This window comes from Cricetulus griseus, chromosome 4 (genome assembly GCF_003668045.3).
Source record: "Cricetulus griseus strain 17A/GY chromosome 4, alternate assembly CriGri-PICRH-1.0, whole genome shotgun sequence".
NCBI classification, from domain to species: domain Eukaryota; kingdom Metazoa; phylum Chordata; class Mammalia; order Rodentia; family Cricetidae; genus Cricetulus; species Cricetulus griseus.
Window position 1 is genome coordinate 113,381,709 of NC_048597.1, and position 15,992 is coordinate 113,397,700.

The window sequence follows — 15,992 nt, forward strand, 5'->3', positions numbered from 1 at the left end:
CTCCCAGCGTGCCTAAACAACAGTATCACCATCCCACAGACCAACCCTAAGAGCTAACACTAGAAACCCTAAGAAGAAACCTAACTGCAAAGCTTTGTTGACTTTAGGCTGGACAAATATTTTTAGGTAAAAAGAAAATAAAAATAAACATTGTGTTTGGTTCAGAGAGGCATACCTTTAATTTTAGCACCTGGGAGGCTGAGGGAGGCTTAACGGACAGCCAGAGCCACAGAGCCATACAAAACAGAAACGGGGCAGGAGGATAGTTAAGTGGTACTATGGAGGAAGGGATAAGAAAAACTACAATGGTATCTGTACAAAACGCCACAGTGACAGGACTGGATAGATGGCTCAGAGGTTAAGAGCATGTACTGCTCTTTTAGAGGTTCTGGGGTTCAGTTCACAGGACCTACATTTGGCAGCTCACAACTGCCTATGACTCAAGCTCCAGGGGATTTCGATTCCCTCTTCTGGTCACTATAAGCACTGCCCTCACATCCACGTAGATATACACAGACACACACAAATATACAAACAATTTTATTTATTTTTGTTTTATGTGCATTGGCGTTTTACCTGCATGTGTGTCTGTGTGAAGGGAGGGTGTTGGATCCCTTGGAACGGAGCTGCCGTGTGGGTGCTGGGAATTGAACCTGGGTTCTCTGGAAGAGCAGCCAGTGTTCTTAACTGCTAAGCCATCACTCCAGACCCCATACAATTTTTAAACCAAAAATAAACTTTAAAAAAAAAGATGTTATTTTGTTTTTGTTTTGTGTGTGAGTGTGCTTTTGAGACAGAGTTTCTCTGTAAAGCCCTGGCTGTCCTAGAACTTGCTCTGTAGACTAGGCTGTCTGCCTCCTAAGTACTGGGATTAAAGGTGTACAACACCATTCCAGATTTAAAAATTATTTAAAAAAAAAATGCCACAGATAAGCCCACCACATTGAATGCTAACTTTGAAAATTAAATTAAAAAAAAAAAAATGAAACCCATGAGACTTTAACTCTAAACAAAGAACTACAAGCAACTAAGGAATACTGAGATTAGAAAGAAAGTCTTCTCTGCTAAAACATAAACAGTACACAAACTGATACTAACCCTACCCCCAGCAAGTTAGGAGTATGTGTCTGCGTGTGTAAATAACAATGTGACCTGAATTTGAAAGAAAGAAAGACAAGGTATATGGAAGGTTAGAGAGGGAGGAAAGGAGAGGAAGAAATAATGTAATTATAACCTCAAAAATAGAAAAATTTCAATGAAATAAGCCAGACATGGTGGAAAACACCTTTAATCTCAGAACATGGGGAGTGGAAGGCCATCCTGGTCTACATAAAGAGTTCCAGGACAACCAGGGCTACATAGAGGGACACTGTCTCCAAAAAATAAATAAATAAATAAACCAAGCAACCACAGGAAAAGGCAAAAAAGAAAGAAAATTAAAGAGTAAAACATGTTTTAAGATCAAAAAAAAAAAAAAAAAAACCTTGAAAACATAGTAACCACATTTATTGAGTTTGAAAGATACCATAAAAGAAAATAAAAAGACCAAGTACAGGATGTAAGAAACATTTGCAAGACCAGATTTCTGACTTGTATCCAAAAGATATGCAGAACTTCTGACAACTGGGGAAAAAAAAAATCAATAACCACAAGTTAAAAATAGAGCCAACAAGAGCTGGGGAAAAGACTCAGTAAGTGAATCACACAGCATGAAGACTGGAGACAGCATCCCCAGAACCCATGTCAAGTTGATGGTATATGTCTGTAATACCAGCTCTCTTACAGGGAGATGGAAGGCAGAGAATCCCTGGAAAATCACAGGTCAAAGAGTCCAGCCTCTGCAGTAGCAAAATGTCTCAGACCAACACTTGAGGTTGTTGTCTGATCTCACCAGGCACACCATGGTACATACATGCCTGGATCCATTGTCTCCCTCCCTCACCCCCACTGTGTGTCTCATTCTCTCTCTCTCCTTCCTCTCTCTCTCCTTCCTCTCTCTCTCTCTCTCTCTCTCTCTCTCTCTCTCTATGAGCACATGAAAGAAATGTTCAGCGTCATCTCCCATGAGGAAATTACAAATTCAAACCACAGTGAGGGAGCTGGAGAGACAGACACCTCAGAGGTTCAGGATACCTTCTACACAATCCTAAGCACCAGAGCTTAGAGTATCTCAGAACTGGCATAACAGGTGGATCAAACCAGCCAAAGCCTGGAACCTCAGCTCTGAGTGGGGCAATGACAAGACGACGGGGCTTCCAATCAGCAGGCCCGGATTCTGAGAGACCCTGCCTCAAAGGACTAGCTAGAGCAGGAGACACTGGATGCCCTCTCTGGCCTTAAAGCATGCAAGGCACACAACCTCTCCCCAGACCCATGCATACAAATATACCACATTTACATACAGGCACATGCACAAAATTAATTACTAATTGTAAATAAGGCTTTAGGGGCATCTCTTACAATGAAACTGGGTAGAGTAACACATGCTGAGGCAGGAAGCTCATGAAAGGCCAGTCTGGTCAGCATCACAGGACACAATAAATAGCGACTCAAAATAGAACCTCCTCAACCAAGGAAAATACTGCATTTTATATTAAATTCTAATTTACTCATACATACCAGAGTCTTCTGTGGGTTCAGTCTTCACTTTGATCGGGCCACAACTGAAAGGAGGAAGAAACTTGGATCATGGGATGCAACTGTGAGAGCCACTCGAACCAGAGTCAACAGCTTCCCCGATGTCCAGACTTACATAAGTAGTACCCCTGTGCACAACTACTGAGTCAAACCTACATTCTTGGTGCCACACACCCGTAATGCCAGCACTCAGGAGCCTGAGGCAGGATTATTCCAGTATGACACTATCTAGGCTATTAGAAAGTAAGGATTTTTCTCAAAACAAAACTTGCATTTTTACCACTAAGTGTTCAACTGTACACTTTACTCTGGATATGTGGCACAAGGCTGTCTATTATGGCAACTCTGGGGCACACAGTACTAAAATGCTGGTAAGAGACAGTTTACCTTCCACTGGGAGACAGGATGGTCCGCTCAGTATCTGATGCCATCACTCGACCACCTACAAACAAAAGCCAATTATATTCGGGTTTAACAACATTTCAAGTAGGGTTAATATTTTAATATTCCCAAACGATTCCCCACCTTTCTTGTTTGTTTTGGTTTCTGTTTTGTTTTTCCGAGCCAGGGTTTCTCTGTGTAACAGCCTTGGCTGTCCTGGAAACTGGATTTGTAGACCTGGTTGAGCAAACTCAAAGATCTGGATGCTTCTGCCTCCCAGCTGCTGGGATTAAAGGCATGCACCACCATGAAGCCCACATCCAACACCTTTTGTTGTTGCTGTTTTTGTATTTGTAGCTAGGGTTATGTAACCCAGGCTGCCTTCAACTCTCGGCAATCGGTTACCTCAAACAGAGCCAGGATTACAGGCATAAGCTACCATATATGACCTGGCTTGTGGGAGATTTGAGGTGGGGTTGGGAGGACCTACAGGAGAAATTTCATAAGACGTGCAAACATAGTCTCTAAACTCCTTCATCCACTTTTCATCTCACACACAAAATTGTATTGTGTCAGTGAGCTGAATTCAGAAATGAAGCGTTTCTTGAGTGGGATATGCAAGGCCTGTGGGTCTCCCTCAGCGTGGGCTTTTGGGAGATATGACAGAAGTGTTCACAGTTAATGATCAGTTGCCCAACTTGTGGTACACTTTAAAATGTCAAAGTATACAAAATTAAAAGACTTGTCAGCTGTGGTGGCATACACCGTTGATCCCAGCGCTCGGGAGACAGAGGCAGGCACAACTCATTGAGTTCAAGGGCACCCTGGTCCACAGAGCAAGATCCAGGGGGGAAAACGGTGTGGGTGGCAGCAGAGGCATGAATCCCAGGCTACACAGAGAGGCCTGTTTCCACTATTTCTTAAGTGTGTTTGGCAGGAACACAGGAGGATATGCAGGCAGCACAACAGTAAAATAAGAATCAACTATTAGTACAAAGCAGAGATAATTTCAAAATGAGAAACCAAACAAAAGAGAACACACATTATCATTCTACTCATGTAAAAATCTGGAAATGCTGGGGTGGAGAGACGGCTCAATGGTCAAGAGCAGTTGCTGCTCTTATAGGACCTGGGTTTGGTTCCCAGCACCCATATGATGGCTCACAGACATCCAAATCTCCAGGTCCAAAGGAACTGATGCCCTGTTCTAACCTCTGTGGGCACCACGCATGCATATCATGTACAAGTAAACCTACAGGGACAGGAAAAGACTCAACGAAAGCTTGAGGATACAGCAGAGTTCGAAGCCAGCCTGGTCTACAGATCAAGTTCCAGGACACCCTCCAAAGCTACAGAGAAACCCTGTAGCCGCCCCCCCCCAAAAAAAAAAACCCAATAAAAGAAAAAAAAGAAAAGAAAAAAGAAATAGATCTTGTGGTGATGGGTCCTATGGCACACACACTGTGTACTTTATAAGTCTGTAGTTCACTGAATGTCAGTTATACCCCTAGAAGGCACTAAAAGACTTTAAAACGACTTTCGTGGTAAAGTAAGATGCCGTTTGTTTTGTTTTAACTGTACTTTATACCCCTAGAAGGCACTAAAAGACTTTAAAACGACTTTCGTGGTAAAGTAAGATGCCGTTTGTTTTGTTTTAACTGTACTGAGGACTGAACCTATGTGCCCTCAAGTCCTCTGCCTATCAGGACCACAAGAACTCCACATGCAACTAACTCTGTCTCCAGCTCTTTTTCCATGTTTTACCTTGCTTCATTTTTTGTTTGGTTTTTGAGACAGGATCTCACTATGTCACTCTAGCTAGTCTGGAAATTACTATGCAGACGAGGCTGGCTTTAAACTCACCAAGATCCACCTGCCTCTGCCTCCCGAGTGATGGGATTGAAGATGTGCACCACCATGCCCAGTCCTCCTTAGACTTTTAAAAATATATTGACTTGTTTGTGTGAGTACTGGGAGGCAGGTGTTGTGCAAGGACCTCAGCTTGGAGGTCAGAGGACAACATGCAAGAACTGCTTCTCTCCTTCCATTGTGAGTACAGACCATGCAACTGGCTTTACTTTATTTTGGTACATACATATTCCCTGAAGTTGCCCAGGATGACCATGAACTCACTCTACAGGACACAACAAGAAATGATCTCCCTGTCTCACTCTTCCCTAACATGAAACACAAACCCAGCTCAAAAGAACTATTTTTTTTAAATTCAATCAGATCCCTAGGTGGGCATGATGGTACTTCTGTAATCACAACACTAAAGGAGACTAGGGCAGAAGGACCATGAGATGCCATTGTAAAAGTCGGTCAGATAAAAAAACGAGAAACAACCAGACCATCCCCCAATATCTGAGAATAAGTTAGACACTGGTTTTAAAAACTAAATAAACAAACTTATTTTAGTCAGGCATGATAGTACATGACTTTAATCCCAGCACTCTAGAGGCAGGCAATCTCTAAGAGTTTAAATCCAGCTTGGTCTGGATTTAACAGGAATCTAGTTCCTGTTGCCCAGGAGGTTGTGACAGGAGGATCTTAACTTTATAGAACAAGAGTGTCTCTAGATAAGCTTCCAGATAAATAAACATAAGCAAATAAATAAGGCTGTCTGGCCCACACATGCTGTGATACACATGTACCCAGACCCACACCCAAAATAAATAAATTCAATTATTTTTTTTAAAAAAATGTAGCATAATAGAGGTGTGTACACACATCTAGATGTACCCTTATACAGAGACACACACATACACACAACACACACACAAAATAAAATAATAGGGACTGGATATGTAAGTCACTGACACGCCATGTGCTTAACACTCTCAAGATATTGTGGTTGATTGCAAGGACAAAAATTTAATTAACTCGGTAATTTAATTGACTGCTTCCAGTATTTAAAGTAAAAGACTGATCACAAAAATGAATGATCACTGGTAAGAAAAGCCCATAGAGTAAGGGATGCTCCTTAGCTGGCACAGCCACACCAACACAACCTCCAAGTCACTCAGAGTACCTGCCATTTCTCCCCAGGTCTGCCACCATGCGTGTGCATAAGCATGTGTCCAAGTGCACCTCACAATGGGAGGTCAGAGGACTTCTTACTGAGGCAGGGTCTTTCTCCTATTTTTTTTCTGCTGCTCTGTGTACTCAGGACTACTGGGCTTGTTATGGGCTTCTACAGTTTCCTGCCTCTGCCTTCCATTTCAAAGCAAAGGCAAAGGCATTACAAATGCATTCCAACACATGCAGCTTATTTACCTGGGTCCCAGGGATGTAATTCAGGTCATCAGGCCTTGTAGCATGTACTTTTACTTGTGGTCCTGCAAGCTGTTTGTGCCACTTTTGTGGCCATAATCTAAACCTTTAACATAACAAACACTCTGAATTTTTCTTTGTTTATTTTTTTTGGGGGGGTGGGGTGGGTTGGAGGGTTGAGACAGGGTTTCTCTGTGTAGTCCTGGCTGTTCTGGAACTCCCTCTGTAGATCAGACTAGCCTTGTTTCTGCCTCCCAGGTGCTGAGATTAAAGGTATGCACCACCACCGGCCCGCCCTGAATGTTTCTTTATGAAGTCAGTGCTGGCATCAAGCTGTCTATCCTCCTGCTTCAGCCACCTGAGTGCTGGGATTTCAGGCCTAGGCCACAACCCTGCTTCTTTCTCAGTCTTATAAAGGACCCCCCACACTGACACCTTCCCCCTTAATGGTCAAAGAGGAATGCTGGCCTAACAGGAGAACAATGTGGAGGTGAGAAGACTGTTCTCTCCTAACACGGACATCAAGGTGACATCTACTACAGACACTAGCATTCGGTGTGAACCCTAACCAGACCAAAGAGTAAGAAACAAAAGGCACACTGTGGCAGGAAGGAGAGAGACACTTTCTCCACTCACACATTTGCTGTGAAGAAAACACAGAAATACAGGCTGGGTCAGCTGACTTCCAGCAAAGTTACCAAGACAACACAGAGAGAGAGTGCCTCTTTACTGATTGCTTATGGAATGCTGGAGACCCAGATGCAAAGACAAATTTGTGCCTTTACAATTTGCAATATAATATACAAACCCAAAATAGACTATAGATCTGGGAGGTGTCGCTCAGTAGAGCATTTATTTGACTGGCATTGACATGCTAAGTCCCACTGCTAGCACCACCGGAAAGGAAAGGCTGCAGACCTGGATCCAGGAGCTAAAAAGCTGTATTACTTGCTAGGCCAATGTCCATACCCCAAAGTCTGGTGATGCTCTCCTTTTTTGCAACACAGCATGTCAGCATGAGGGATGAGTAAGAACTGTGGACTCAATCCCCTCCCAGCCCCAAACACAGCTTGTCAGAGAAGACCGCTCAGCAGGCAACAGCACTTGCTGCTAAGCCTGACAACCCAAATTTGGTCCCTAGAGATTCATACAAAGGACAAAACTAACTCCTGCAAGATGTCTTTAAATTTAATTTTTTTTTTTTATGTGAAACCCAGCGCTGAAGAGATGGTTCAGTAGCTTAAGGATCAGTAACACAAGCATGGAAGTCCTGAGTTTGGATTCCCTGTACCCTCAACAGAAGCTGAAGCTGAAATAGGCAGAACCCACAGTTCACTAGCCAGTTGGTGAGCACCAGAGTCAGTGAGAGACTCTGTCCCAAATATGAGGTTGAGGATGATGGTGGAATAATCCAGTACCAGCTAACTCTGGCATCTGCACAAATAAAATACATAAGTACACAGAAGTATACATGGTGCCAACACATATAAAGTGAAACTACCAGCCAGTTGGTGGCAGCGAATGCCTTTAATTCCAGCACTCAGGAGGTAGAGGCAGGCAGATCTCTGCAAGTTCAAAGCCAGCCTGGTCTACAAAGCTACAGTGAAAAACCCTATCTCAAAAACAAAAAAGTCTTACATCACAAACTTAAAGAAAACAAACAAACAAAACGAAACAAAAGCAATCAGGAATCCAGCAGTCTAATGTGTAAACAAGGGAATGAACTCACCAAGGTGTTTCTTTGGCTCAAGGAAAGGTCTGCATGAAAAAAAAAAACATGAAGCCATGTATGAAAACACAAAACTAGCATAAGCATAGACACAAACAGCATCTGGATTAAATTCAGTCAAAATGGATGTACAAACTGTGAAAAACACAGGAGAAGGCACCTCACCTCTTAATGATGAACGAAATCCCCGCCTTGTTCTCCAAAATCCACTTCAAGGTTGCAAGATCGTAATGTTCAGGGTGCTTGAAGGCAACACCCTCAGGAAGCCCCTGTACCACCACAGCCGACTGGTCACGTAGCATCTTCTCATACGGCACAGGGACCACTGTGGATTTGCCTAAAGCTTTCCCTGTGGGAGGAAGACATGGAATTATCATGACCCCATGATCACCATTGAAAACTGAATCACTGCAGCTGGGAAGATAACTCAGTATTTAAAGTGATGACCATTAAACCATGAAGACCCAAATTTGGATCTCCAGCACCCACAAAAAAGTGGAGCAGGGTAGTTTCATTGTAATCCCAGTGGTGAATAAAAGGAATCATGGAGCCGGCAGTGATAGTGCACGCCTTTAGTTTCAGCACTCAGGAGGCAGAAGCTGCCCAGTCCATGAAATCAGGGAGCTCCAGATTCTGTAAGACCTGTCTCAAAAAGGAAATGCCTTTAATCCTAGCACTCAAGAATAAGGGCAGGCGGATTTCTGTGAGTTTGAGGCCAGCCTGCTCTACAAAGTGAGTTCCAGGACAGCCAGCCAGAGCTATACACAGAGAAAACCTGTCTCAAAATACCAAAAAATAAATAAATAAAAAAGATGGGAGGCTACAGAAGCAATGCTCTTCCAGAAGACCCGAGTTTGATTCCTAGCACCCACACTGCCACTGTAGCTGGTTTGGTTTTTTTCTGTTTGTTTTCTCGTTGGGGGCCAGCCTCCCAGCTCCCAAATAAATAGACTTATTCTTACTTATGAATGCCCAGCCTTAGCTGGGCAGTGGTGGCACACGCCTTTAATCCCAGCACTTGGGAGGCAGAGGCAGGTGGATCTCTGTGAGTTTGAGGTCAGCCTGGTCTCCAGATCGAGTGCCAGGACAGCCAGGGCTATACAGAGAAACCCTGTCTGAAAAAATAAAAACAACAACACAACAAAATAAAAGATCAATAAGTGTCATTCTGACTTTTCTCTCAGTGTCTGACTTTACAGTAACTTAAATGAGTAATTCAAATAGCACTCAAAGCACTAAATTTCGATTCCCAAGTCAACTAGCCCTGGAAGCTGACATCAATCCAAAGGCCAGAAAACACAAAGTCCCTTACTCTCTAGCCAGTGTGGTGTATCTATAAGCCCAACAAAGTACAAGACTCAGGCAGGAGGATAAAAGAAAGTTCAAAGCCTGCCTGAAGTGAAGAGAGTTCAAAGCCAGCACCAGAATCATTGAGACCCTGTCTTACAATAAAAAAATAAATAGAAAATCAGGCTGAAGATGGAGTGCACTTCAGTTGTCAAATGATTTCTTAGTGAGGTTCTGGGTTCAACCCTAGACCAAAATAAACTATAATGATGACAGTACAATCTGTTGTACCAAATGACGGGGCTAATGCAGAGTTGTGGTGCAGAGAGTTGAGGACCAGCATTGATATCAAAAACAGGTAAGTCTCAGGCCAGTGGAATGGCTCAAAGGGTAAAGGACCTTGACATGCAAGCCTTGTTGCCGGATTGAACATAGAACTCACATAACGTGGGAGAACAGATTCCACAAAGCTGTCCTCTGACCTCCGCACGCACACCATGGCATGCATGCACATCCCTCCCGTGAACATACAAATAATAAGAACCATAAAATTTGTAGTTCTTTTTTTTTTTTTTTTTTTTTTCTGTTTTCTGAGATAGGCTCTCACCATATAGACCAGACTGGCTTGAAATTCAAAGGTCCACTCACATACCACCATGCCAGCCCAATAATGGTAAAAATAAATAAGTTACATGTTTTTCTGAATTCTTTTGACTTAATCTCTTAAATTCACAAATTAATCTACTCTGTTTGTAAAAATATGTTAGATAAATGTCAAATCAATTACAAAATCCACCACTTAGAAAATGTGTCTTACTGGCCAGGGAGGCTGCCCAGTGGAAGAGCCAGTAACTGCTCGAACCTGAGTTCAAACCCAATCCACATAAAGGCAAAGTGAACCAACTCCACCAAGCTGTCCGGACCTTCACACGAAAGCTCTCAAACCCACAAATGCACACGTGTATACAAGCAAACACAATTTTTAAGAGAAGAAAATACCATCATGTAATGCACTTTTTTCAAACTTGAGATTTTACCATAGCAAAAACAGAAGTAATCCTCCACCGTTTTTCTGAGTGTTTCAATTTCTACAGCATCCACGCTCATCCGATTTGCAGGGGTTGCAGATTTCATCTTATGCATCTCTGCCGCCTTTTCTTCTTCTTCAACGCCTGTAAAACAATCAGGGGTGCAAAGTTTGTTTCTCTGTTGCTGCAATGAACACCATTGTGGGAAGAAAGAATTTATTGGCTTACAGCCAACAGCTCGTCATCAGGGGAAATCACAGCAGTGATTTTTTTTTTTTGGGGGGGGGAGGTGGCTGTCAAGACAGGGTTCTCTGTAGCTTTGGAGCCCGTCCTAGAACTTGCTCTGTAGATCCCACAGGACTCGGATCTGACGGAGATCCGCCTGTCTCTGCCTCCTGAGTGCTGGGAATTAAAGGCATGTACCATCACCACCAGCTCTCTGCCTGCTTTCTTATATAACCCACAATCCCCTGCTCAGGGAAGGCATCACCCACAATAGGCTGGACCCTCCCATATTAACCATCAATCAAGAAAATGTTCTACAGACATGACCACAGGGCACAATCTGCTGGGGCAATTACTCAATTGAGGTTCCCTCTTCCTAGGGAACTCGTCAGTATCAAGCTGACACAAACTAGCCAGCCAGCCACCTCCTCATTACCTGGTTTTTAGTAAGAGTATTTTTATTATGCCTATTTCTTCTAGCCTTCCTCCCCCCACTCACCCACTCACCCACCCCCCACCCCACCTCCCTTCCCTTTTTAAAATAAGGTACCATGAAATCACCTAGCTTTGCCTCAATGTAGCCTACATAGGCAGCAACGGTCTTGAACTCTCAGCAGTCCTTCTGTCTCTAAGTGCTGGGTTTACAGGCATGATCCACCATGCCCAGGAACTATATTCTAACATAATTTGTTATAAAAATTCAGGGGGAAAAGGAATGAGAAGAAATTTTAAAACAAAAAAAGAAACAAATGATGATAACAACAACAACAAAAAAAAACTTAGCTGGGTGAGGTGGCTTATATCTATAATCCCAGGACTTGGGGAGGTTGAGGCAAGAAAATTGAGGATACAGGTTGAACTCCCAACACCCATATGGTGGCTTAAAACCGTCTGAAACCGGTTTCAGGGACTCCAATGCCCTCTTCTGGCCTTTATGGGTGATGCATGCATGTGGCATGCAAACAAGAACACTCATACACATAAAATAAAAATAAATACATCTTTTTAAAAAAATGGCACTTAGCCAGGGATGCTATAAGAGACCATATCCCAAGAAAACAGAGGGCTAGGAACATAGCTCAATTGACAATTGCCAGTCATGCATGAAGCTCCGGGTTCAATCTCCAGTGGGGAAAGGGAGGACCCAGGATCCTATAAAATGCCCAGCCTATACTCAGCCTTAGTTAGTCTGGTGACTTCAAATCAGGCCGCTGTTCTGAGCACCTGCAGTGATCCTCCTAGGGGGTGTGCAGCATCTGGTTTTAGTTTCCAATACTTGCCCTTTTACCTCTGAAACCAACCACTGGGCCTGCCCTTGGCCTGGAAACAATGGCCATGAGCTAGCCAGACATAAGAGGACAGTCACCCTCCGTCACACCAGAGACAGCTTCAGACCTCTCCCCACTGAGAATTCACCCTGTGACTACTGTCTATGTCACAGGCTCTACTTGTTGCAGTTTCTTTCTTCTCTATTTCTCTGCAAATAGAGCAAACTAGTTCCAAGATTCTTCAAAGGTTGCCCCTCAGCTGCCTTCTCACACACTGGGCAGAAATGGACCCTCAGACCTTTTGTCAGGAATTAAGGACCCAATATTCCATAGGATGATTCCCTTGCAGTTTGGACACACCTTATCCACAGGGCCTTCTTATTATCTCAGCCTAAAGATAAGAGACGGTATGATAGGCTTCCAAGCAGTTGGTCACCCCAAGTCTGGTCAGGTCTCAGGTTAGACATAGGTAAAGGCAGGTATTTATATTAGTCTGAGCCTCCTTTTGATCATGGTTGTTTGCTACCTGTGGTAGTTTGAATGAGAATGCCCCCCCCCCTAAGGTCCTATGACTGAATGTTTGGTCCTCAATTGGTGCAACTGTCTGGGAAGGATTAAGAGGTGTGGCCATATTGGAGAAGATGTGTCATTAGGGGTGGGCTTTGAAGTTGCAAAACCCATGCCAGGTTCCTGCCAGGCCCAATCTCAGTCTGTCTCAATCAGTCTGCCTGTCTCTGTCTCTCTGCCTACAGATTGCAGATCAGATGTGAGCTCTCAGCTAATGCTCCAGTGTATGCTGCCACACTCCCTGCCAGGTTGAAACTCTAAGCAATCCCCCATTTAAATGCTTCTTAGTATAAGGTGCATTGGTCATGGTGTTTCATCACAGCAAAAACAAACAAACATATAAAAAACAAACAAACAAAAAACCCAAAAAACAAACAAACAAACAAAAAAAAAAAACGCAGTAACTAAGACAGTGCCACTCACTCGTGACCTTATAAAATTAGACTCTAAAAGGAAAGCTTATCAACCCCCATTCCCCATGCAAGACCCAACAGCTATCAAGAATCATCTGGAAAAAAATCTATGCTAACTATAAAGAGGTCAGACAGGTGCTTTGGGTCCAGCCAGCTGTCGCCAGACTCACAGTGTAAACCGCTAGCTAGGTTCAGGTTTACAGAGGAACAAACGCCTTTTGTGTATCTGTTACTCGCACCCATTCAGAACCTAAAGCAGGGTTATGGCAGATCACTCTACGTACTTTATAAAGATAGCCTGTGTTTTCTGTAAGGTTTCCCTGGGAACATAGTCTAACAGCACGCATGCACACAGGTACTACCGATTATCATTTCTGTAGTCTGGGTTCAATGTGTCTTTATTAAGGTGGAGCCACATAGCAGTATCTTCCAAGCCAAACAACTGCCATGACACCAGCTGTAGAAACCTGTAAAAGATCATCACAGCCAGGCTCGCTGACTGCTCATTGTTAATGTTATTTGTCTCACAAGATGGCAGGATGCTTTTCCAGAAAAGAAAGCTGGGAAACATAGCAAATTATAGGAGTCTGAACAAGTTAAATGAGATATACAAAAGATCAAAGTTCAAACCACTGACGTCAAACCTCTGCTTAAATCAGCAGAGTATTGGTCTACTCTCAGTAACAATTACAAGAACTAGCTTACAGAAGCAAAGTTTGTTTCATTTGTGCCAAAGCTTCATCTAAATATTTCACTAAAGTTAAACAACCAGACTGGTTCCTTCTGGGTGTTCAATAGCCATATTTAGAGGCTACGTTAACATGGTCAGAGGGATCAAAAGGGAGACTATTTTTCCCCTTGCCTTCAAAGCTTAATAGGTCTCAGGACTAGGACATCTCTCAAGTTCTATAATTGTGGGTAGTCACAGCCCGGCATAGTGATGCACACCTTTAATCCCAGCACTCAGGAGGCAGAGACAGGCAGATCTCTGAATTTGAGGCCAGCCTGGTCTACAGAGTGAGTTCCAGGACAGCTACAGGTTCACAGAGAAATCCTGTGTGAAAAAAACAAACAAAAAATTGTGTAGAGTCATCTGTTCTTTTGTTCAGAGAGGTCATGGAGACCCTACCTGGTGAGCTGTAACCAGTGTCCAGTCTACAAAGAGAAGGGTCAATACAGAAGAAATTTCCCCCCATGAATTCCAGCCAAGCCGTGGTCAAGTGAGGGCTTTGAATTTCCTCACACAGATGGGACAACTGTTAAAAGGCAGGCGAAAGGAGACAGAGGTTCCTCTCAAGCCCAATTTGATGCTATGGATCAGATCCTCAACTGACTTTGACAGTAAAAAAATATAAATGTGATTATATGCTGGCTACCTGTATGGTCTCTATCACCCAAGCAGGGAAGTATAGCCAAGGAGTAGAATGAATGGCATGTTTTATTTTGTTTTGTCTTGTTCTTCACAACAGGTTATCTCTATAGTCTCACCCGCTGGCCTGTTTCTTTAATAGTTTAAGGAAACACATGCCCTGGGCATTAGGTTTAAATCCATATGAGATACTATTTAAGCAACTATTTCTCCCTAATGATTTTCTTCCTGATAAGAATGCTACTCAGATAATAGGACATCATGACCTTAGCTCAGTATGACCTGCAGAGCCTACCTGCAGCCCGAAGAGACAGACCCACTATTGTTTCAATGATGGTTAAATTTCTTCTGTAGAAGCTATATGGTTAAGGGCCTCGCGCTGTGACGACAGCCATTCCAATAGCTATCAAAGTACCTGAAAGTTGACCCTGGACTCATCTCGAGACCAGCCTGACCTGACTGCTAGGGAGATACAGTACTTCCCTGGGAAAACTGCCCTGGCTAGGCTACAGGTACTAACTTCTAGCATTCTCTTGTAACGCCCTCTGCTTCTACAGTTGGTCCTGAAGATGGAGACTGAGACACACTGCCCACAATGCTGCCACACCTGAATCTGCCCCAAGAGCCACCACATAAGAGTGTTCTTTCTCTTGGATCTACACCCCACAGACTCTACCATGAAGCAGCGGGAGGCCATTACCCTGTCCACAAGCTCAGGGAGGGAGGAACGAAAGTTAGAGGAATAATGGTAGGCAGGCCCTGAGATGCTGGTTTCTTCTACCTAGAAGACAACTTTGAAGAGAAACAATAGGAAAGGCTTGGAGGTTGTTGTCAGAAATAGGAGGGGTAAGGAGAGACCAAGGAGCCCTATTAACCTAAGCCAGAGCTGGGCAGTAGTGGTGCATACCTTTAATTCCAGCACTCGGGAGGCAGAAGCAGGTGGATCTCTGTGAGTCTGAGGCCAGCCTGGTCTACAGAGTGAGCTCCAGGACAGCCTCCAAAGCTACACAGAGAAACCCTGTCTTGAAAAAAATGAAAACCAGAAATCTAAATCTAAACAAAACAAACAAACAAAAAAACAAACAAACAAAAAAACCCTAAGCCAGTGCCCGTCCCTTCACAGGCCTGGAGACTTAGGCTTCCCCTAGCCTCAATCTTGGTCTTTTGTCTTCCACAGCTTTGTCCACTCCTGCAGCAAATGCACTCGGCGACCCCATAGACAGCCCAGCGCCTTCCTCACACACTTCCTTCCACATGACCCACGCCTAAAAACATGTCAGAAGGGTCTTCTTTTTCTGGCATAACTTACTCTTAAAAAGTTTAAGATGGCTTATCTACAAATAATTATATTTGAAATTTACAAACTCCACAAGATAAAAACACTCCACTTACAATATTTTACAAAATCTTTTTGGAAATCTTTTCTGGTATTGACAAAAGCACGTCCTCTTTCAGTTCCAACAACAAACACGTCCGTCTCATACACAGCGATGCAGGCCACCTCAGCCTTGGACTTCGCCAGCTCTTTACACTGAAACAGAAACAGCCAAAGTTATATTATATGTAGCTGTTTAAAAGCACCATTTCTTTCTAAATTAATCTAAAAGTCTAACACTTAAAACCACCTTAATATTGTTAGAGGCCAGTCTGGTATACAAAACAGTGAGAGCTGTTACACAGAGAAACCCTGTCTCAAAACCAAAACAAAACAAAAGATGAATGAGGAGAAGGTCTAAGGTTCGATGCCTCAAGAAACAAGCTCAGGTGTGCTGACCTGCACTTTCAAGGCCTGAGGGAGGGAGGGAGGGAAGGAGG

General features: G+C 43.4%; 1 protein-coding gene across 9 annotated transcripts in view; it reads right to left on the reverse strand.

Moving 5' to 3' along the window:
- Gtf2i (general transcription factor IIi) overlaps positions 1–15,992 on the reverse strand; it is an 83,999-nt gene that overhangs the window by 43,307 nt on the left and 24,700 nt on the right. For all 9 annotated transcript variants that reach the window (XM_035443377.1, XM_035443376.1, XM_035443374.1 and 6 more), the window contains 6 exons: positions 15,570–15,708; positions 10,345–10,479; positions 8,186–8,369; positions 8,021–8,049; positions 3,025–3,079; positions 2,620–2,663 (listed from right to left, as the gene is read on the reverse strand). In XM_035443377.1, coding sequence (XP_035299268.1) covers positions 2,620–2,663; positions 3,025–3,079; positions 8,021–8,049; positions 8,186–8,369; positions 10,345–10,479; positions 15,570–15,708 — 586 coding nt within the window. The remainder of the gene's footprint in view (positions 1–2,619; positions 2,664–3,024; positions 3,080–8,020; positions 8,050–8,185; positions 8,370–10,344; positions 10,480–15,569; positions 15,709–15,992) is intronic.